At 49.4% G+C, this 23336-nt stretch overlaps 1 protein-coding gene and 1 long non-coding RNA gene across 4 annotated transcripts in view; one reads left to right on the top strand and one right to left on the bottom strand.

The window, feature by feature from the left end:
* LOC118890579 overlaps positions 1 to 23336 on the bottom strand; it is a 58908-nt gene that overhangs the window by 17860 nt on the left and 17712 nt on the right. The window contains exon 2 of the long non-coding RNA XR_005018764.1: positions 16207 to 16360. This is a non-coding gene — a long non-coding RNA (uncharacterized LOC118890579). The remainder of the gene's footprint in view (positions 1 to 16206; positions 16361 to 23336) is intronic.
* TBC1D21 (TBC1 domain family member 21) lies at positions 2895 to 16321 on the top strand. Of its 3 annotated transcripts, XM_036843619.1 has the most exons (11): positions 3014 to 3073; positions 10165 to 10272; positions 10411 to 10514; positions 11431 to 11525; positions 12035 to 12145; positions 12258 to 12358; positions 13284 to 13380; positions 13732 to 13832; positions 14888 to 15004; positions 15697 to 15780; positions 16164 to 16196. In XM_036843619.1, the coding sequence occupies exons 1-11, from the start codon at positions 3014 to 3016 to the stop codon at positions 16194 to 16196; spliced, it is 1011 nt and encodes a 336-aa protein (XP_036699514.1). The 3 variants fall into 3 exon arrangements, with proteins under 3 accessions (XP_036699515.1, XP_036699514.1, XP_036699516.1); XM_036843620.1 differs by lacking the exon at positions 12035 to 12145 and having other exon boundaries at positions 2895 to 3073; positions 16164 to 16321; XM_036843621.1 differs by lacking the exon at positions 10165 to 10272.

Here is a 23336-nt window from a genome sequence, read left to right as displayed (position 1 = left end):
CCAAGAAAGACACAACTCACACACGCACTGGAGGAAACAGTGCTTTACTCACATGGAGAAGCGACAGAGCAGGATCAGCTTCAGTAGCAGGCGTTGGTGCCCCAGGGCCTCACAAAGAGCCCCCTCCCTCCCTGCCAGGTGGAGATACAGCGCTGGGATTGGCCAGGTGCTGTGCAACGCACACACTCAAGCAGAACAAAGGAGCATAGGCTGAATCTAGAGCAGGGAAAGACATCCCCACATGAGGTGATAAATCCAGCACAGCCCGAGACGGCTCCCTACCTCTTGACAAGGAGGTGTTCCAGGCTCAAGGCCCACTCGTACATGGCCAAGCAGGGGTGGAAAGATGGCATGCACAAGATGGCCTTTCCCAACAGGTGGGACCAAGTTCACATGATGGGCGGGTGGCAGGGTCAGAATTTGAACCTGGGTTTTCCTGGCACCAAAGCCCACGAGCCTTCTCATGCGTGAACACTGTATGTCTGAGATGAGACAGTCTTCCCCAGGCACCTCTCACCTCTCCCCATTTCCATGCAGGAGACTGAAGCATGTTTCAGTATCATTGGGGTTCCCTTGCCTACTTCTTCTGGTTAAGAAACTCAGAAAAACTGTACCACAGATCAGCATTACAACTTGCAAATAAATATGTAGTGTAGAGCAGGGCATAGATCAGTAGGCTGGTGGGGGAACGAGGAGATTCCCACAGTAGCTCCCTCTTCCAAGTCTGCCCTCCTTTCCCACCACAGCGCCGGCAGGCAGCCCACGGACAGCCGGAGTCCTTGGAGAAAAGATGGGCTAGGAGGTTTGCTCCTCCCAGGACTTTAATGCAAATTCTCAATCTCTCCAACCTTTGCCCACACTCTAATACCAAGAAGAATATGTTAAAATCTGGGACTCTTGTGCCCTGAAGAATCCCCATGTACAGAAATTTAAAGCAGAAAACTGGGTCCCCACCAGGGAGAGGGAAACGAATGAAAGAAAAGTAATGCAGGAGAATCTAAAGAATTTGGGCAATTATGCAAATACATGGACATGATAAGGACCATTCGGCCCTGGAGAAAATGAGATTGACACACGTAAACCCCTTAGAAGAATCAGAAAAAGGAGAAAAAGGGATCAAAACCCTTCTTGCTTCAGCGCAGGGTCCTGCAATTCTGTTTGAATATTAAGCCTCCATGTGGTTGCTATGAGGCTTTTGTAATATGACTAAACTCTACTGGCTAATTTGGGGAAGGGTTATTATCTACAATTTGCAGATAAGGAGCCAGAGGTGAAAGGAAGTTCAGTAGATGACCTATACCCATCATGTTCATTTTAGAAGCCACTTTGGATTTAGCACTCAGATTTTCCAACTCCCTGCCTGATCCTCAGCTTCTTAGGGCAACATTACAGTTAATTCTCAGCTGTCGACATTGTTAATGTGGAAGAAAAGAGGCATAGATAATCCCAAATGGTGAGTAATGCCTTCGCCATGCCTGCTGCTCCGGACATTTGCTTTGGAAGACTCAGAAGGAAGGCATCCTGCTGTCAGAGGCTGCCCCGTCCTTATTCCACTCCTCCCCTACTCAAAGCCGCCCCACCTCCTGCTCCATGAAGACCTAGGGGCAGCAGATCAAGGGGAAGAGGCTGTCACGCTTTCCTAGGTTGGGATGGAGTAGTGGAGAGAGGCAGAGAATAAAGCGTTTCGATTTAAAAGGCCTCCTGCAGTGCCACAAGCTAGCAGAACAGTAACAGTAAATGAGACAGTGAATTGTGTCCACTGAAGACTTCCATATGGACGCCGATTCACTATGTTAATAAGGATGTGCAAGCCAGAGGTTGACTATATTCTGATTTCATGGCTGGGGGATCCATGGCTCAGAAAGGGGGAACATCCAAATTTGAGGTCAGAGTCCAAATTCCAGCTCCAAGCTCCTGATTCCAATTTGGTTGGTCTAATTACTATTCTCTCCTAATGACTAAGGATGCTTTAGAGCCAGATGGCTTTAATGGCCGAGACCTGAGTAGAAATGCAAGCGATGCTTAAGGTGGAGAACTGGTGATGCTGGAGCCGAGAGGAGCCAGTTCCTGATTCATTCAACAAATACTGAGCACCTACCAAGTGCCAGGAGGTGGGGTTGGCACTAGGAGAGGAAAGCACAAGAATCAGACATTGACCCTGGCCTAAAGGAACTCAGGGTAGGAGGGGAGATGGGGCATGTATAGAAATCTCTCTAATATATACAGAGAGGAAAGTAAGATGAGATTTAAGAGCTTCATTTACTCCTCAATTAACTTATTCATTCAGTCACTTGGGCACTGTATTTTGCATTCTAGATATAAAGATAAATGAAACTGATCTCTACCCCTTGAAGCTACCATCCAAATACCTAATCTGAGTCACCCAGGGAGTTTTTCAAAATACAGTTCCCCAGGTCCCCAGCCCAGACATTCTGATTCTGAGTCTCTGAAAGTGGCACCCAAGAAATCTAAAGTTCCCATTCTAGGTGTTCTCCAGGTTTCGGTACTAGTCTGGCGGGATAACAAGTGAAGGGAGCCCAGAGGAGGGAGATCCCGAGATAGAGAGAAAGGTTTCTTGGTTCACCTCTTCCAGGAAGCCCTCCCTGACCAGCCCAGCACACTGGTCTGCATGTCCTCTGATCCCAACCCCCACTGCACATCCTGAAAGGACTATGGTTTTCCTGGGTGACTGGGAGGTTTAGCCCCCTTGGTTCTTGGGTGTGTCTTAACCTCTAAAGCTGAGTGCTCCCATGTTCCAAGGTCATTGTGATGAGGATTCCAGGGGCTTTGTGACACACACTGGCTGGCTCTGTTCAAGTATGGGAGGTCAGAATAGGCCCAGTTCCTCCTGGGGATGCAACTCATAGGAAGCTCACCTTCCCCTGCTTAATTAAAGTTCCTCCTGGGGATGCAACGCAAAGGAAGATCACCTTCCCCTGCTTAATTAAAGCATCACTTAGGGCTCCAAGTGAGCTCTGGTCAGAGGCTGCTTTGAAGACAGCTAGCAGGGGCCATGACCACCCTCTCTCCTGAAAACAGCCTCTCTGCCAGGCAGTCGGCCTCCTTCATCCTGGTGGGTGTTCTTCATCAGCTCTGAGGCCCTCCCTCCCCAACCTCTGGTTTGCATTAGGGCCATTTTCCCCTGTTGGGTAGGAAGGACTAGAACCCTGAGCTGGCCTAGAAAGTGGAGCAGGGTAGGTTAAACCTTGGTCTCACCATCATTACAGACAACAGGACTGAAAAACACAGGTTCTTTTTTACCCTTCTATCTAAGCCAGTGTTACTTTTTCCCCATATGTGACATTCTAACTTTAATGAGTCTAGGTCTGCAAGTTGTCTTAAAGATGCTGATAATTTTCCCATGGTGCTTTTGCCAACAATTTTGGTATGCTGCCACCAGGTGGCAGTAATGCTTTTGTTAGTAGGCGGTTCCGCGTCCGATTAATGATACACTATTCATTTGAATTCAGCCTCAGTCATAAAATTTTCTACACAGTATATTTTTCAAAATCATAGTAACTAATTATAATGACCTTAACCAATCTCAAGTCTCATTAATCATAGTGATTTAGAGAGTGATACATAAAAAAGCAGAAATGCAAAACAGGCCTCTCTCTCCCGGAGTTTTAAATGTTATTGCTCTATTGTAGATTATCACGAGGCCTTGATTTGAATTTTCTTTATACCTCTCTTCATTTATCTGAAGTTAGAGAAGGATAATAATAAAATAACAACCTGTCATATAGCATTTATTAGGTACAATGACTGTTCTAAATGCATTATTTATAGTCAGTCTCATCATAACTCTATGAGGTGGATGAAGCTATTATCTTCACTGTATAAATGGGAAAATTGAGGCCTAGGGACTAAGCAACTTGCCTACAGACCCACAGCTAGTAAGTGGCAGAGCTGGTATTTAAACCCAAACTGCGGAGTCCATCTTCTAAATCAGTGATTCTCCAAGACTGGTGCCTGAGTCTGCAGCATCAGCATCAAATGGGGACTTGTAAGAAATGCAGATTCTTGAGCCCCAGATCTTCTGAACCAGAAACTCTGGGGGTGGGGCCCATCGATCTCTGGTGTAACAAGCCCTCTGGGTGATTCTGACGTGCAGCTAACTTTGAGAACCACTGTTGTTTTAAACTATTTTTAAGATAACTATGCTATACTGATGATACACCCTCCAAACCTGGGTTGCTAATAATCACCCAGATAACTTTCAAGTTGCACACATCCTCCCCAAGCTTTCTACTCTTAATATTCCTGCCCTCCTTGGGCCACCCCCTCTCCCCTTGGTAAGAATCACTGACATGGTTACTGTTGGGAGTATGTCTTGTCCCTCAGATGATCTCAGGCTTTATTGATGGCTCTGTTGCTATGAGTATTCAGAGGAACACAGCATCAAAAGCCCTCATAGAAAGTTTTCCTTATCCTCCAGTGGCTTTCTTATTTTACTAACAAATACTGGAGAAAATTCTTAAACCCAGTGATGCAGAGGGGGAAGGAGAGTGGAAAGATGTATGCCTGTAGCCAAGGCCACTAGCAGCTGTTAGAGAGGCTGAACCATTTAAGGCTCCCACTTCTGGACCCCTTTTCCAGAGGAAGCATGGCCAAGCTTTCCCCAGGTTTGCCCGTGGAGAGCTTTAACCTGCTTAGGCACACCACAAAGGTGGGAGGAGATTTCCACACCTGCCCTACCTAGCAGTAACCTTCCCAGGGGACTAGGAAAGGTGCTACTGCAGAGCTGAAGAGTACCCAGCACCTCAAGGACTACCAGGGTCTCCTCCTGGATGACTAGGTCATTGTACCCAGATTGTGGGCAGGGTGTTAATAGGTTGGCGGAGCAAGGAATGGAGGAATATAGGAGGATGAAGATGGATTTGAGTGGTCATTGAGATGACCACCTCCATTACTTTGAAGGACCCCAGATACAGATTCTATTCACTTTATTATTTTTTTATTTTTTATTTTATTTTTTTGGCCGCGCTGCACTGCATGATGGATCTTAGGCATAGACAGGAAGTGTGGATGTACTGGTGAAGAGAGGAAGGGGACTTCCTGTGGAAATTCCTACACACACACACACATCACTGTAGCCCTCTGCAGGTGGTCAGGCTTTTTGTGCTTGTCCTTTGCTTGCTAGCAAATGTCTTAAATGTTCTGGTGGGTGGCCCGTAGTTTGCTTGGGTCTGGGGAGATTCAGGGATGTGGCTGGGCAGAGAAGTGGAGTTTGCTGGAAGGAGAAGTCAGTGGCTTTTTATAAACAAATTCAGCCAGGGCAAAGTAGGCAGATAGCCAATTGTTGCAGGTAGAGGTTTAGTAATGCAAATTATCCGAGCACTCAGCAGATGCCTTCTTGCGATGTTTCTGATTATCTCTGCCTTATTATGTTGATGCCATATTTTTTTTTTAAATTTATTTATTTATTTATATTTATTTTTGGCTGTGTTGGGTCTTCGTTTCTGTGCGAGGGCTTTCTCTAGTTGCGGCGAGCAGGGCCACTCTTCATCGCAGTGCGCGGGCCTCTCACTATCACAGCCTCTCTTGTTGCGGAGCACAGGCTCCAGACGCGCAGGCTCAGTAGTTGTGGCTCACGGGCTTAGTCGCTCCGCAGCATGTGGATCTTCCCAGACCAGGGCTCGAACCCGTGTCCCCTGCATTGGCAGGCAGATTCTTAACCACTGCGCCACCAGGGAAGCCCCATATTTTTATTATAGTGTTCTGTGCATAGTACTTTGATTACTTTGCCACTTTCATTGTGTTCAACTCTTTTTTCATAACTTTGTTCATCATTTATTTCTTAATCTTTCTATGGCATTTAATTTTAAGGTATACCTTCTGTTAACAGCATGTGTAGGGCGTATATTTTTTATTCAAACTGAAATTTCTTGTCTTTTACACTGCCTGGTGGCATGGCGTTGGGGTTAAGCACCCTGACTCTTGCAACAAACAGCTCAGGGTTCAAATCTCAGCTCTGATATTTACTGTGCGACTTCAAATATACTAATTAACCCTCTAGGGCTCTGGTTCCCTAATATGTAAACCAGTGTAACAACCTCACCTACCTCATAGGTGGCTGTGAAGATTAGACGGTTGGTAAATATGAAGTACTTAGACTATCATCAGTGCTTTTTAAGTGTTTACAACTAATAAGGGAATGTAAGCATTTATTTCCATAATTGATTTCTTTGGATTTCTATCATTTTTATGCTTTATGCGTTTATTGATTCCTTGTTGTTTCCTGTATGGTTTGTTTGTATTTCTTAAAGTAAATTAGAGGGACTTCCCTCATGGTCCAGTGGTTAAGACTCTGTGCTTCCACTGCAGGGGGCATGTTCGATCCCTGGTCGGGGAATTAAGATCCTGCATGCCTAATATCCGTCATGCAGTGCAGCACAGCCAAAAAAATAAAATAAAAAATGAAAAAATAATAAAGTGAATTAAAAGGATAACGTCCTATTCCTATAAATCTCTAATTTTAAAAGTAAAAAATAAAACAATTTCTTCTGACACTATCCTTCAATCTAATAAAAAATTGAATTTGTAGTTAATAATCTTTCCACAAAGAATACTCCAGGCCTAGATGGCTTCACTGGTGAGTTATACCAAATACTGAAGAAAGAAATAATACCAACTCTATACAAACTATTCTAAAAAATTGAAAAGCAGGAATACATCCCTACTTATTCTATGAGGCCAACATTACCCTGATGCCAAAATCAAAGACATTACAAGAAAACAAAATTATAGGCCAATATCTCTCATGAACAATGATGCAAAAATCCTAAATAAAACTGTAGTAAATAATAGCCAATGATGTCTAGAAAGGATAATACAGGGGCTTCCCTGGTGGATAAGAATCTGCCTGCCAATGCAGGGGACACAGGTTCGAATCCTGGTTCGGGAAGATCCCACATGCCGCAGAGCAACTAAGCCCGTGCGCCACAACTACTGAGCCTGTGCTCTAGAGCCTGCGCTCCGCAACAAGAGAAGCCACCGCAATGAGAAGCCCACGTACCACAACGAAGAGTAGCCCCCGCTCGCCACAACTAGAGAAAGCCCGCGCTCAGCAACGAAGACCCGACACAGCCAAAAATAAATAAATAAAATTAAAATAAAAATAAATTAAAATTTAAAAAATTAAAAGGATAATACATCACCAGCGGGGTTTATCCAAGGAATGATTTAACATTCAGAATAATTCAATATAATTTACCATTTTAGCAAACTACAGAAAGAAAAACCATATGATCATCTCAGAAAATGCAGAACATCCATCCCTGATAAAAACTCTCAGCAAATTAGGAAGAGAAGGGAACTTCCTCAACCTGATAAAGGGCATCTACAAAAAGCCTATGGTTAACATCATACCAAATCATGAGAGCCTGAATGCTTTTCCTCTAAGATTAGGAACAAAGCAAAGATGTCTGCTCTTACCACTTTTATTCGACATTGCCCTTGAAGTTCTAGCCAGTGCATAAAACATGAAAAAGAAATAAAAGGCATCCAGCCTGGAAAGGAAGAAGTGAAACTGCCTTTATTCACAGATAACATGATCATCTATGTCAGGGTTGGCAAACTTTTTCTGTAAAGGTCAAGATAGTAAGTACTTTAGTCTTTGTGTGCCATACATCTCGTTGTAACTACTTAACTCTGCCATTGTAGCATGAAAGCAGCCATAGACAACAAATGAGTGAATGGGCATGGCTGTGTGCCAATAAAACTTTATTTAAAAAAACAGATTAGAGGCCTGATTTGGCCCATGGGTTGTAGATTGCTGATCATTGGCCTATATAACAAATCCTATGGATACACCAAAAAAGCTACTAGGACTAATAAGTGAGGTTAGCAAGGTCGTAGGATACAAGATCAATACATAAATATCCACTGTATCTGTATATACTAGCAATGAAGAGTTGGAAGTTGAAAGTTTAAAAATAACACTTTTACAGTAGCATCCCCCAAAATGAAACATTTAGGGATAAATCTGACAAAATACATGAATAACCTACACACCAAAAACCACAAAACATTGCTGAAAGAAATTAAAGAAGACCTAAATAAATGCAGAAATATACTGTGTTCATGGGTCAGAAGATTCAATAGTGTTATCAATTCTCCCCAAGTTGATCTATAGGTTCAATGCAATCTCCATCAAAATCACAACTGTCTTTACTGTAGAAATTAACCAATTGACTAAAATTCATAAGGAAATGTATTCCTAAAGTTCATGCATTCCCTTTTACAATTAAGGATCCCAGGACACAGCCCCGCTCTGCCTGTTCCCTTCTACTTCCTGCTGAGTGTTGCAGTCTCTGAGTATAGGTTAGGAGATCATGATGGCTGTCAGGGGGGCAGAAGCCTGGCTCTGATCAGCTCAGATGACAGTGCCTATGCAGTTGGGACACGGCATCAGGGCAGACCCTGCTTCCCAAGGTTAGGCGAAGGCCAAGATTTTTTGTACCTTCTAGGGCCCATATGTCCTATTTTGGTTCAGAAGATGGAACATGTATGAGTCATTAAAGTGTATTGCTCAATCCATCCCAATAGAACATGGAGTTAGTGGAAATTATCCCAAATTTGGGCCTGTGGGCTCTAATTTTTAATATCCAGTGCTGTTTTACTTCTAACACCTTTCTACACATGTGGTCAGTGGACCAGCATCAGCAATCCCCTGGGAGCTTGTTAGAAATCTGTCATCTTGGGCCCCACCCCAGACCTTCTGAGTTAAAATCTGTGTTTTAAGAAGATCCTCAGGTGACTCGTATGCAAATTTAAATTTGAGTCACACATGTGCATATTCAGGTATATATTAATGGGAAGTTGGGAGTATTTACATCAGATATGCCTAGTCACCTGCCAAGCTCTGTCCATCAGCACACTTTCAAGTCTGCAATGTGGCATTTCAAGATATTCTCTCCAATACAAGACTCCTAGGAATCTTCCCCTGTTCCAACAGGAATTCAACTCCTAATTATTGTTTTATGAGCATTTTAAATTACTTTGCATGCATTGCACTCACTTTCCCCCAACACACACACACACACACACACACACACACACACACCCCTGATGTAAACCAGAAACCATTCCTTATGATGCATTGTTCTACTCTTTTAGGAAAGCTAAAATGGAGCTTGTGGATGTGTTTAATTAGTGTTTATTTTATATTTTTCCATTATCAAAGCAGTATATATTATTATAGAAAAGTTTGAAAATATAAGAAAAAGGGGAAAATTACTTATAATCCTATCACTCAAAGATAATCACTGTTTTGTTTTTAGGTGGGTTTTTTCAGGGTTTTTTTTCAGTCTTTTCTTTTTTTTTTTAATCAGTCATCAATTTTATACACATCAGTGTATACATATCAATCCCTTTGCCCAATTCAGCACAGCACCATCACCGCCCCACTGCGGTTTTCCCCCCTTGGTGTGCATACATTTGTTCTCTACATCTGTGTCTCAACTTCTGCCCTGCAAACCGGTTCATCTGTACCATTTTTCTAGGTTCCACATACATGCGTTAATATAATATTATAATATAATATAATATTTGTTTTTCTCTTTCTGACTTAACTTCACTCTGTATGACAGTCTCTAGATCCATCCACGTCTCAGCAAATGACTCAATTTCGTTCCTTTTTATGGCTGAGTTTTTTTTCAGTCTTTTCTAACAGGATTTTTATAGTGGTTAATTCACTCTAAGAGTATATAAAGTGAAGTTTTTATAATATGTAACAGACGTATGGAGTATAGTACACAGAGAGAGTAGATACTGAATATACAGTTTTGTTTTCTGCTTTTTGTCCGTTAACATTTGTATTTTCCCAGATTATTATTCTTTCCTTGTAAGCATCAATTTAAATGCCTCACAATATTCCATTAAGCATATAAACCATAGTTTACTTAACTATTCCCTTATTGCACAACAGTTAGAGAGTGCTTGCATTTTTCATTTTGGTAAGTAGTGTGCAATGAAAATGATTGTGCATACAGCGTTTTTCTATATATTTTCAGTAATTTCCTCAGGATAAATTTCCAAAAGTGAATCAGAGGCTGTGAACTTTGATTCACATTGCAAAATCCAGAGTATATCACTTAAAAATCACACTTAAAGAAAAGCCAAAGGTTCCTAACAGAGGGCTGAGGTGGTTGTCCTTGCCAGGTGAAGAGAAAACCACCCATTGACAAGACGGAATGGGATGGCTTCTTTGACGAGAACGGTCACTTGGCCAAGTCACGAGACTTCATTTGTGTTAACATCCTGGAAAGGGTATGGTCCTAAGCTACCCTTGGCCTCACCCTGGAACTGGGGGACATGGGCAGGCAAGGGGGCAAGCATGGCATTGGGAGGGGCCCTTTTGGCAAGCATCTGGAGGGCCCACGACCTCTCACCTCCACCCCTCCCCAGGGTCTGCACCCCTTCGTGAGGACGGAAGCCTGGAAATTCCTCACGGGCTACTACTCATGGCAGAGTTCCCAGGATGAGCGGCTCATGGTGGACAGCACAAGGAGGTAGAACATTCCAGATCCTGTCAGGGGAGGGTGGGTGGCAGGGCAGGTGGGAGGGGGTGCCCACCCCAGCCTGGTAGGTTCAGGCTTCTTCCTTCAAATAGACTTCTCTTTCTGAGAGACAAAATCCCCACGGCTCTGCCGACTCGGGGCCCACATACAGGGGGGCATCAGTACCTTCCCCCATCCCCACTCCCGACCCCGCACCCCAGCCCGGCCATGTTTACCAGTCCTCACTCTGCTCACTTGAGCTGGATCCCAGCACCTCCCAGCTGTCCCCACCGCCCAGCTCAGCCCAGCCCAGCCCAGCCCAGCCCAGCCATCCCTCGGCCTGTGCGGCCTTCTTGAGGTGGAGAAGATTCACAGTTAATGATTTAACTTTAACACAGTATTTAACTGACAATCCTTCAGTTAAATACACCTGCAAAGGCCCTTTTCCCGAATAAGGTCATATTCACAGGTTCCAGGGGTTAGGGCATGGGCTTATCTTTGGAGGTCACCATTCAACCCACGATACCACCCAAGCTCGTTCTAATGATGGGCACAAAACACTGCCTCATCCAGTCCTTCTAATTCTGAGGCATAGGTGCTAGTGTTAGCCCCATTCTACAGACAAGGAAACTGAGGCTTAGAGAGAGCTGGGGATATCCCCAAGTCTTGACCCTAGTGGCAGACACCCAGTACTTAAGTTGTGGATCCAGGATTCAGGTGCAGTGGTCAGACTGCAGAACCAGAGGTTAAACCTGTCATCCCACTGCACTCCAGGCAGACATCAGAGGATGGTTAGGGCTGGCAGAGGCGGGGGGAGGGGAGGCAGCACAGGTAGCAGGCACTACCTGGGTGAGGGCACTGCTCAGGGTTACCCCGACTGGCCTGGAGGGGAAGGCTGCCTCGTTCAGCCTCAGTTCCGTTCTCACAGGAAGAACTACGAGGCCTTATGCCAGATGTACGAGAAGATTCAGCCCCTCCTGGAAAACCTGCACCGGAACTTCATAGAGACTCGGAATAACATCGGTGAGTCAAGGAGGGTGGGCTGTGCTGGGCAGAGGGGAGGGTTGGAGGTCATCCCTGCCCCACCTCAGTCACATCTGTGCGCTGGTTCCTGGGAGCTGCCTTGACGTGTGCCAGGAATTTTGCCAGCTAAACCTTGGTTAGTCTGTCCACCTGGCTCTACTGGCTGCCCCTAGATGCCCAGCGCTGTGTATCCCTGGGTGTATGTTGTTTCTGCTGTTTGTCTACATCTCCTCCCACCTTGGCCTTGAACTAGGTTGAATTATAATTGGTGGGGGGTGGGACATCCCTGGCAAAGGGTACAGCCTGGTCAAAGATTTGGAGGTGGGAAAAAGCCCAGGCAGCTCAGGTTGTGGTAAGAGGCAAAGGCTGGTGGGCTGATGTACCTTTTTCATGGCCCCCTTCCCAGGATGTCCTGGGTCCTAGCCTCTTGGAATGAGGGGAATAAACTAACCCATGGACTTTCTGCTGGAGGTGATCTGGTGCCTCACCATCCCTTGCCTCCAACCTAGCATACGACATCCAGAAACTCTATGACAAAGACCCCCTGGGCAATGTCCTTATTGATAAGAAGAGGCTGGAGAAGATCCTGCTCCTGAGTTACGTCTGCAACACCCAGGCAGGTGCGCCAGGGGGCTGGGTCTCCCTTCAGCTCCCTCTTCTCAACTCCTTCCTGGGATAGGGCCTGCCCAAGCCCAGGCTCCGCCCCTCCTCACTGGCTCCTCTCCACCCCAGAGTACCAGCAGGGCTTCCATGAGATGGTGATGCTTTTCCAGCTGATGGTGGAACATGACCATGAGACCTTCTGGCTTTTCCAGTTCTTCCTACAGAAAACGGTGAGAGCTGAGCCTGGCTTAGGGACCACCCCCATTCCTCAAACGACCCCTTGAGGTTAGGCAGGCATTGGCAGCCCCAGCCATTTCCTCCAGCCCTGAAGCAGCCCTCTGAGTCCCAGAGGAGCTTTTCCCATGGAAAGACAATGCCAACCCCAGTGGGGTGTGTGCTGGTTGGGGGGTGGCAAGCATTGGAACTGAGAAAGGGGATAATGATGCTCTGGGTCCAGCTCTTGTCAAACCGTGAAAGGTTTGGCAAGGTCCAGTGAGGCCCACCTTTCTCCTGGCATTCCCCTCCCAAAACATGGCTCTGCTCCTGCAAATCCTCCACGGCTCCCCACAGCCTCCAGAATAAAATCCAAAAACCGCAGCCAGACATTCAAGGCCTCTGTCTTCAGTCTTGTCTCCCACAGTTACCTTCACATGACCTGCATCCCGGCCCCCCAGGGGCTCAGTATTCCCACACTGTGAAGTGGAGGTCTTTTGAAGGTGCTGCTCCCTGTTACTCCCTTTCTGGAAAGCCTGTCCTCATGATCTGTGAGAGGCTACCCAGAACCCACCCCCATCCCTCTCTCTATTCCTGCAACAATGTACCCACTGCTCTTTCCTTGTCCTGATTGGTCCAGACCCATGGTATGTGTCTGGAGGAATAACTGGTCTCACTGCATTATGAGCCACTCCTGAGACATCTCCGCATGCCCACCATACACACACACACACACACACACACACACACACACACACCACAGACACAGACATGATGTGTGTTTGCAAACACACATACACTGACACTCAGACTCATACAGAGACACGTGCCTGGCCCAGAGCCAGACACACAGAGGGCCTCCAGAATTGGGGAGTTGATGAAGCAAGGCCGACCCTTCTGATGCTTTCAAGGGGTTCCCTCCCTCCCACCCATCTTTCCCAGGAGCACAGCTGTGTCATCAACATTGGGGTGGGCAAGAACCTCGACATGCTCAACAACCTGATCAACTTCCTGGACCCCGTGTTTGCTGAGCACTTAAGTGAGTGCGCCCCTCTGCCATCTTGCATGTCCTCCAAACAGAGCAGGCGTGGGAGGGGGCCGGGACCCAGTCCAAGGCAGTGGCGCCCAATCATGTGAGAGGGAGCAAGGTCATTTGGTCTTTTCTTTGGGCCCCAGGGAGAGGGCTCATCTGGATGGGGTTGAAATCTGGACAGTTGAAAATCCATCCCAAACAGTCTCCAAGGGCAGATGGAAAAGTGACAGCCCAGGTTTTTGTATTTCCCAGTGTGTTTATGAGCTCAGTTGTTTGGCCTCATCTGTCATCATTTGCTTTATCTCCTATTCCCCTGACCATGGCCCCCTGGTTGGCACCCTGCTTCTCTCCCCACAGAAGGGAAGGGTGCGGGGGCCGTGCAGTCTCTCTTCCCCTGGTTCTGCCTCTACTTTCAACGTGCCTTCAAGTCCTTCGACGACGTCTGGAGGCTCTGGGAGGTGAGGTGCTCCTCTGGGGCAGAGGATAGACCCTAGCCCTAGGGCAGGCAGCAGGGAAGCCCTTTTCCTTGCCTCCCTTTATTGCTGGCTTTGGATGGAGTTCAGTGGGATTTAGTGGGCCACTGAGCCTGCTTCCGCCCTGTTGGGAGATGACAGAGCATCAGTTGGTCCATCTGTTCATCTAATCCCACCACTGTACCTTCTCAGGGCAGCGCAGGCAGGAGGGGCCTCACGGCCCGTGCAGTGGAAGCCTGGCCTGCGCTCGGCTTCCCTGCCACCCTGCCTGTGCAAGGGCCCTCACTCTGCTCTCACTTTCCCGGCCACCTCTTCCTCGGCCTTCCCCTCCACCTGAGCGCCCACTTCTTCTGAGCCCTCACTCCTGGAGGAGGAGGGGCCCCCAAGGACAGGTCGCACCTGCAGTTATTTGACCCTAGTCTCCGGGGCATCAGCAGATGAACCTCCCCGGGAACACGCCCACCGCCCGTCACTGCCCTGCCCAGTGGCCGCCACTGCCTTCAGGATCCGGCCCACCGCTCAGCCTGACATTCAGTGCCTCAGAAATCAACTCCCCCCACCTCACCCCTCCCTCCTGGCCTGCTGGTCTCCATGCTCAAGTCCATGACCACTGCCAGGCCTTTGGTGACACCCCTGGATTGTTGACTTTCCATCAACTGTTGCTTTGCCAAAGCTCCACTCAAATGCTACAGAGAGCTACCCAGTCATTCTTGGCATTCTCTCTCTCTTTCTCTCTCTCCCTCTCCCGCCTTCTCTCTTGCTCCCTCCCTCCTTCCCTTCTTCCCTCTCTCATTCTCTCTCCCTCCTCCCTCCCTCTCTCTAGTGAATTTCCTGAAGGCTTTTTCTCTGAGTCCCCCAACAGCAAGCACCATGCCTAGAACCCCAGAGGTTGAATGAATGAATGACTGAATGAATGAGCACGTCGGCAGCAAGGCCCAGACATGATGGACGGGGCCACGTGGTGGGTGGGTACCGCGCCATCCCAAAGGCGTCTGCAGTGTCAGGCCACAGGCCAGGCTGAGGCTCGCCCACCTCTGCAGGTCCTGCTGACGGGGAAGCCCTGCAGGAACTTCCAGGTGCTGGTGGCCTACAGCATGCTGCAGATGGTGCGCAAGCAGGTGCTGCAGGAGAGCATGACAGGCGACGACATCCTCCTGGTGAGAGCACCCTCGGGCCCGGCCCGGCCCGGCCCCACCGGCTCCTGGAGGCCCCCGACACCCGCACCATCCCTGGTGAAGGCCCCTGGGTCAGGGGCCCTGGACTCCAGTGGCCCCTGTGCCCCTGGGCAGGAGTAGTGATGAGACGGACATGCCCCGAACACTGTGCTGCGTGCTTTTAGAGACCAGCTTGTTTAAGCCTCATGACAAGCCTGACACAGAGAGGCCATAACGCTCATCATCACCATCACCCCTGTTTAGCAAATGGGGAAACTGAGGCCCTGAACAGTTCTTAAGCTTTAGGCTTGACAGACTGACAGTTAACTCTTTGGCCCTAGGGTCCTCCTGTGACAAAAGACCTGGAATTTTCCAACAATTCTAAAAAGCAGCTGAAGGCTTTGTCAAAAACATCTTAGAGAGAACCCCAATCATAAAATGAGTCCTCCTAGAAGCCCATGAAACGCTCGGTGGAACCCCAGGACTCCCTAGAGCCCAGAATGAAAACTGCATTTACCATCTTTCCAATAGAGAAAATTCCATTGGTACAATTTCAGGCACTGTGCCAAGCTGGTGGGGGGGAGATCAGCTGGCCCCAGTGACTGCCGTGAGCAGCGGCCTTGTCCCCTTGAAGCGGCAGGTCGCTGCCTGTGCCCGGGGGAGACCTGCTTCCGCCCCACCTTCTCCCGGCACAGGCGTGCAACAACCTCATAGACCTTGATGCCGCTGAGCTGGTCTCCGCTGCCTGCACAGTCTACGCGGAGCTCGTCCAAAAGGATGTAAGTTACGCCGATTACTTGTCCTCCTTCCCTTCCTCCTCCAAGAAGCCCTCCCCAGTCTCCCAAGCCCAGCCCATGGCAGGCGTACTCAACTTCAGGGACACAGCTTGTGCTACGATCTCTGCCACCAACCCACGGGGCTTGCTCTGCATGGACTTCTCACAGGTTTGCCTGTGTAACTCCTGCCTCCCCAAGTAGATAGACTGTGCTTCCCGAGAACACGGCCCTCTTCCCTCGTTCCCTGCGTCCATCCCGGCAGATCTGGGCACAGGGCGGGGCACCCAGGGTCTCAGGAGAATGTCACTGGCTGAATGAACCGAAGAATGAGAGCGACAGACCAATGTCTGTCCGCCTCTACCTGCCGGAACCTTCCTCTCCCCCAGGTTCCTCAGCCATTAAAGGATTTCTTTCTCTGAGGATACTCACAAGGGATCGACGCCCTCAACAGACAGAATGAGGTGGTGCTTCAGCCGCGAAGTCAGGATCAAGTCCGATGGGGCGTTCGGGTGAGGGTGTAGGTAATACAGCTGCGATATCAACAGCCTTCTGGAGTCATGGTTCATGGTAAGCAGTGTGTTTCCTGGGGGGGCGCATAAGAGCAGAGACAGGATTGTTTAATGAGAGGAGAGATTGAGAGGGCTAGAGAGAGGGCACACACTGGGAGGAGATTGTGCTGGTCAGCCATCCCTCAGTGGCTGAGGGCTTTCCAAGGCTGCAGTGGTTCTGCACCAGGAAGCAAATGGTTGAGGGTATAACCGACCTTGAGAGCCGGCTGCCTCCTGTGGAAGAAACGGACGTGTCTAACAGCCTTGCTCAATCCCTGGTCCGGAGAGGAGGGCCCGACCCCGTGGCCCCCCTTACTCCCAATGTACCAGTCACACATGACAGTGTTTTTCCAGAGCCTCCCCAGCAGTCTGTGGAAGGTCACAGCCCAAATCTCTGGCTAGCAAGCGACTCCCCTCCTGGTTTCAAAGCCCACTCACAATTGCACCTTCATTTCTCAGCCTGGATGCCACCTCAGACTAAACTCTCTTTTGCAGCCTTAATCTCTCCAGAGAATGCCATCTTTTCCCTGACTTGGGCACTGCAGACTCTCCCTGGAGCAGCGGTGCCTGCCACCCGCTCTCCCCAGACTGTGCCCCAGCCCCGGGCCCCCCGCCCTGCCTGCCCATGCTCTGAGGGGTACCCTGAGGACAGACATGAAGGTTGGCCAGAAGGGGCTGAACCAACAGAGAGACAGGGTGCTGGCTAGGTGCCCCCATCCCCACAGCTGCTTGGCAAGTGTGTATACACGCACACACACACCCACACACATGCAGAGCCCTGCCCAGTGGCTACACTTTTTCAGAGGGGGCTGATGGATGCGGGGGAGGGATCTGTTGTTTTGCTGTGGACCTGGCCCTTGGGGGTGAGGCACGACCATCCTTCTCACTCTCCTGCTCCCGCCCTGTCACTCTCAGTGACCATCACTGGAAAGGCACTATGTCCCCAATTAGTGTCTGGTCTCCTTCCCCTCAGGTGACAATGTCCCATCCCTGGCTGACTCCGAGTCTCTTGGCTGCTGTGTTTCTGCTGGAGGGGGTTGCTTGGAAGAATGGGGTCCTGTTCCCCCCACCAGGGTCTTTTCTGCATGGCTAAAGAGCCAGCGTTTGCTGGGCAGGAAGGCACGTGGGTAAATTCATATACTGCCCTCCTCCTCAGGCTTCTGTCCCCAAGACAGTTTATTTAAACAAGGGTTCCTGCATGGAATACAGTTCTCTAAGAACAAAATTGTGTTTCCAGTTTACCGAAGAACCAAAATAAAAGACATCTCGATGAGCTGTGGCCTTGGGAGGAGAAGGGTCCATAGAAACATCGGTGTGCATTTCCTAATGCTTCTTTTGGCCTGGTGGCATTAGTTGGCTTATGACTTTTGGTTTGGACATATACGCAATGCCAAACATCTATTCCAAAACGAAACAATTCAAACACTCGCCTTCTAGGCCAATGGTTTTCAAACCTGATTTTAAAATCATTGGAGCCTCATTGTTACAAAATCTATGCCAGGAGCCCAATGGTTGAAGTTTGGGTGGGAAGCCCAGAGCCCTCCTCTCTGTGATCCCCCTCAGACCCCTCCTTGAAGGTCATCATTTCTTCCAAGGTACCTCCAAGGAAGCTCTGGCCTACTGGGAGCATGTTTGAAAACCTCTGTTGCTCTTAAAGATGGACTGGATTAAGTCTTGACACTGAATCGATCCAGGTTCAGATAAATTCCAGGTGACATAGTGATGGAAATGAAGATCTCAGAGGAGCTGAACATCTCTCAGCTCGTCTGCTGTGCTCCCAGCTGGTGGACTGTAGGTTAGGATCTTCCCATACTGCTGTGTGGACCACGGAGCCAGCACAGACTTCTCCCCTCTTAGCTGATCACTTTTATCACCCAGTGTTATTTTTCTCTAGTAAGGTCCAGTCCTGAGATAGAACTATGGGAAGCATTCAAATCCTAGAGACTAAGTTCCCTTCAACTAAGTGTAGAGACTGTGCTGGTCTAAATAATTTGTTAATTCAATAGACATTTACGGAGTCCTTACTGTGAGCTGCCCACTGTCCAGGCACGGAGAATTCCCCAGTGGGGGAAAGAGGGACACAATCCTTGCTTCCATGACACTTGTAGTTGAGTGGGAACCAGGTAATCACCTTAAAGAATGTATAATTGCACATTCCTTTTGTGCTCTGAAGGAAAGGAACACGGTTCTAGCAGAGAAGATAGAAATCAGTGGTGGTGGTGGTGATGTCAGTGACAATGGCGGGGATTCAGGCATGATGGTTGTGAGGATGATGGTGGGCGGGAGGAGTTGTGAGGTTGCTAATGATGGTGGTGAATGACTGTGGTCATGATGTCAGTGAGGGCAATAGTGGCAATGTCAATGACAGTGGTGGTGGTGGTGGTGAAGATGATATCAACGGTGCTGTAGCCTTGGTGGCAGAGGTGACAATATCAGTTCTGGTGATGATGGTGGGGATGTTGATGATAACGGTGGTTGTTAGTGATGTTGTTGGTGTCAGTGGTGGGGGGGTTGGTGGTAGAGGTGTGATGTCACTGACGATGGTGGAGGTGGTGGTAGTGGTGATTCAATTCCAGCAGTGGTGGAGATGAAGATGTCAGTGGTGGTGACGGTAGTGCTGGCTTTCATTCAGTTAACAAAAACTGTCTACAATGGCCATCTCTGTATTGATATTGGTGATGGGGTTGGTGGTGACGGCAGTCATGGTGAAGATGAAAATAGGGATAACTTCATTCTGGAAAGACTAGTGTCTACACACTTCCAATGAGCAAGACCTAAACATAATGTTTTTAAATGAGCCATAGTGGTCATGAGCATAGAGATAAAGTAAATGGAAGCGCCCAGGCCCTATCCAAGCTTTCCAAAACTTGGTCCTCAGCCTGATATGAAAGTTTAGATTGGCTATATCTATTCTATGATCTCATCCCATCTCTCCTCCTTTCACTCTTGTTCCAAGCCTCTTCCCTGGAGGTCATTCATTTCCCTTCTCTGGATACCTTGAATGACCCCAAGACAACTCTCTGTTCCTGGAGCCAGGATAATGGCTCTCTATCCACCTACAGCTTCACAGAGGTGGCATGTATAAAGACCCAAGTTCTCTGGGCCCCAGAGTCTGTGTTTCTGACTCAGAGAGGGATAAAGGAAATGGGCTCTGCACCCACCCTCCAGCTGGCCAGCAGAGCCCAATGCTGGGCTGAAGCCCCTGACCTCTGTCCAGTGAGGGGGAAGGGCTACACCTACTGCAGGGGGAAGGACATAACTAGTGGGACATAGTGAGAGGGGCCTCCACTGCCCAGGACTCAGCCCCATTGCTGTGATCAGACTTGAGTTTGGAACACTGGCCTCTCAAGGGGACAAGGGAGGAAGAAAGAGAATGAGTAGGAATTGAAGGAAGAAAAAAGAGAAGTTCTAGAAAATTGGGGGAGGTAGTGAAATAGGAGGGAATGTGGGGTTTCTTTCTCAACTAACTGAAAGTCATCTTAGTGACCATCAACAGAGACATCAGTGTTGGCTGAACACAGCAAAGTGACAAATGGTACTTGTGTGCTGATCCTCAAGGCTGATGCTTTTCATGGGTGTGCTTCCCAGGCCACTGCCCCATCCCAACCACAACACACACACACACACACACACACACACACACACACACACTCTACACACCCACACTGCAGCCTTGCGGGTATTACTGGTGGTTTTGTTTTTCAATCTGATTGACATGTAACTATGTCAGAACCGTCTTTTTTGTCTGCCTTTCAGAAAAAGGATGTTCAGGTCCATTTAGACCAAAGGAACTCTCTAGTCCTTCTCCCTTACTGCCCTTGCCACCCTCCCCTCCACAGGCACACATACACACTTCAATCCATCCCCAAGTCCTGCCAATTCTACTCCTACATAGACCAGTTGCTCAGTTCTGTCACTGCTGGGGAGGGAATGTGGCTTGACCGTGCCCTCTGACCCTTTTTCCTCTGGGTGGACTCCGGCCAGGGTCTGCAAGTCCAGAGCTCATTAGTGCTGGGGCCTGAGCTGCCGCCTTAGTGCCGCAGCCCATGGTCGGGAGGGGCTGCCCCAGCTCTGGTGCTCCTGTTCCTGTCACCACCAACCCCAATGGGAAGCCTCAGGCCCCAGAATGTGGAGCTGCAGCCCCCATCCCAAAGGGCAAGGCAGCAAGTCTTCCCTAATCCCCCCCTCCCACTAACCCCTTAGGGGCCTGAAACCCCAGGGCGAGGGAACTGTGACAAGGGGGAATGGGCTGGAGCTCCAGGAGGTCAGGAAGCAGGGCACAATAATCATAGTTGCACTTGCTGAGCAATTCCTATGTCCCAGGCCCTGTGCTAAACATGTCACGGGCTTCCTCTCCCATAATCCTCAAATTCAGAAGACAGATGCCATCATCACCCTCATCATCACGGCAAAGTTAGAATGTGAACGCTGACAGCGAACACCAGAGCCCCCACTGTTGACACCCAAGCCTTGGTCCTGGGGCAGCTCCCCATGTTCATGTCTTCGCCTGCCCACAGCCTTACTCAGGGTCTGCCTTCTCCCCCAGGGCGCACACCCGAGTCTCCTGTCTGGTCCTCCTCAAGGCAGACCCCCATCTCACAGGCCACCCTTCCCCTGGCAACCGAGGACCCACAGGTGGGCCAAGACGTTCCGGGGCTGCACTACCTGGGGGGACGTGCAGGCGCTCTGTCCCACTTCCCTTATCCTGCCCTGTGCAGGATATGCCTGTTATGACCCCAGAAAGTTTGGGGAAGGCCAAATTACAGCCGTGTTTACTATAGCTTGTTTGAAACAACATTCAGGCTGCTCTGGACATTCCTTCTCCAGATGGGGGCTGGGCTGGGGCTCTGGGGTTGCAAGGACATCAGTGCGCAGGGCTTGAGAGTAAGGAGCCAAGAGGGGCTGCCGGGCCTCTCTGCCAGGCGTGGAAATGGCGACAGCAAAGCCTGGGAGTGTGGAATGACTGATGGGTGAGTCTGGGAGGGGAGGGGTGGAGGAGAGCTGCCCAGGAGCAGCCCCCTCCCCTTCCTGGCCCCTGCAGACTCCTCTCTGGATCAGCCACAGGCAAGGAGATGCCACTGGGCAAGACCAAGGTGGAGAGACGGGGCAATTTCCAGCCACTGCCAAGTGCTATCCTGCCACGCGTGAGCCATCAGCCACGTGGCCCAGGGGGGAAGGATTTATTTCTGAGGCCTCCAGCAAAAGCACTAGCATCCAAATTGTCCTGCCAGATCCTGGGGCTAGGTGAGCCTTTAGTGAGGGAAAGATCAGCAGCAACTGGAAATGAGGGAGGTAGGTCTTGGGAGGCCGCGGGAGGCTGGGGGCAGGGTGGGAGGGTAGCGCCACAAGCAGTCGCTTTTAATCTTGGCTGCACATTAAAGTCACCAGGCAGCTTTTAATAATAACCCGTGCCCAGGGCCCACCGAGGGCTGGGTGGGTGCCAGGGCGCTGGTATTTTTAAAGAGCTCCTCAGGTGATTCCATTGTGCAGGCAGGAGGAGAACCGCCGCACTCAGAGCAGGCATTGGATGGAGTGGGCTTAGTAGCTTAACGCCTTCCACACAGGACGGGGGAGGGACTTGCCCAAGGTCACAGTGAAGGGATTACAGCCGGGGCGGGGGGGGGGGGGGGGGGGGGGGACAGGAGTGGCTGTGCAGGGCACTATCCTGAACTGATACTAAGAACCAGAGCTTGTCTCTGCAGCCAGCAACCCACACCCCCCCCAACCCCGCCCCACCAGTTCCACCCTGGACCACACCAAAGCCTCCAGCTGCCCACTCCCCTCTGGCTCTTAAGTGGACCTCCCTACCTCCCCACCTCAGAGCCCTGCAGCTGACTGACTCTAGAATTAAGCATTCCAAGTTCTTTTCTGAACCGGCACATAAAAGAATAGGGAATTAATAAGTGCCCACGTCTCAAAGGCCGGACCCTCACCTGCAGTGATATGCAAATGACACCTAAACACCCACAGGGCCACGCTCAGAAGCTGGGAGCAAATGGCATGCAAATGTATTCAGTCATTATGCAAACAAGGGCAGCCCCTGATTAATGGCCTTGATCCCTCATCCAGACAGCAGCTGTCTCTTTAGGTACAGACATGGCTGACAGGGAGGGCTGAGTTGTCTCCTGTCAGAAGCATCCTGTGGAAGGGTCAAGAGGAGGGATTGTTCTGACATCCAGCTTGCTGAGGGTCTTCTCTGAGAAATCTGGGAGGGAGTGTCGGTCAGGCAGGAAGGTGTTCTTCTCTGCCAGGGCTCCTTGCCCAAGTCCCTGGTTCAGTGTCAGGCACTGTCTCTGGGAGAGAGAGGGGTGGTGACAGGGATGGTGGAGGTGGCGGAGGTGATGGGAGAGATGATGGTGGAAGGGATAGGGCTGGAAATAGCTGAGAAGATGACAGAGGTGAAGGGGAGGGTGGAGTTCCTGGTAATGGTGGGGATGACAGAGGTGAAGATGGGCCTGGAGGAGATGGTGGCTATGGCGCTGGTGACGGTAAATATGATGGAGGTAATGGTAGTGGTGGCGGTGGTGACAGTAATGGTGGAGGCAATACAGGATGTGATGTTGTGGATGAAATGGAGATGCTAGAGGTAATGTTGATGATGGTCGTTGTGGAAAGGATGGCAACAAGGAGGTGAGGGTGGTGCAAGCCACGAGGAGGAAGAGAATAGTGATGATGGCGATGCTGGCAATGGCAGGTGGTGGTGGTGATAGTGAAGATGCTGGTGGAGGTGCAGGTAACAGAGGCAGTGGGAGAGGGGTGGGCGTGGTGAAAGTCACTGTAATGAGCAGCATGAGATGAGGGTGATGGAGAAGTGACACAGAAGGTGATGAGGGGGACTTGGGGAAGATGGGTTCTCAAAACTCTTAAGTTCAGTAGAGGAGGATGTTAGAGAACCTGTCAGACCAAAGGCAGGAGGAAGGAGGGAAGGACTCTGAAGAAGAGACACAAGATCTGCTGTGATCGGGAGAGAAGGGGCGAGGCCCGCAAGCATGGATGTAGAGAAAGCTCAGA

The sequence above is a fragment of the Balaenoptera musculus genome, chromosome 2 (genome assembly GCF_009873245.2).
Source record: "Balaenoptera musculus isolate JJ_BM4_2016_0621 chromosome 2, mBalMus1.pri.v3, whole genome shotgun sequence".
Lineage (NCBI taxonomy): Eukaryota > Metazoa > Chordata > Mammalia > Artiodactyla > Balaenopteridae > Balaenoptera > Balaenoptera musculus.
This window is presented reverse-complemented; position numbering and strand designations above follow the sequence as displayed.

Excerpts from the sequence above, each read along its gene's own strand:
- TBC1D21 (XM_036843619.1), top strand. The coding sequence starts at position 3,014 with ATGACCACCCTCTCTCCTGAAAACAGCCTCTCTGCCAGGCAGTCGGCC. Across the intron at positions 10,273-10,410 it reads GTGTTAACATCCTGGAAAGG|GGTCTGCACCCCTTCGTGAG; the intron begins GTATGGTCCTAA and ends ACCCCTCCCCAG. Across the intron at positions 12,359-13,283 it reads AGTTCTTCCTACAGAAAACG|GAGCACAGCTGTGTCATCAA; the intron begins GTGAGAGCTGAG and ends CATCTTTCCCAG.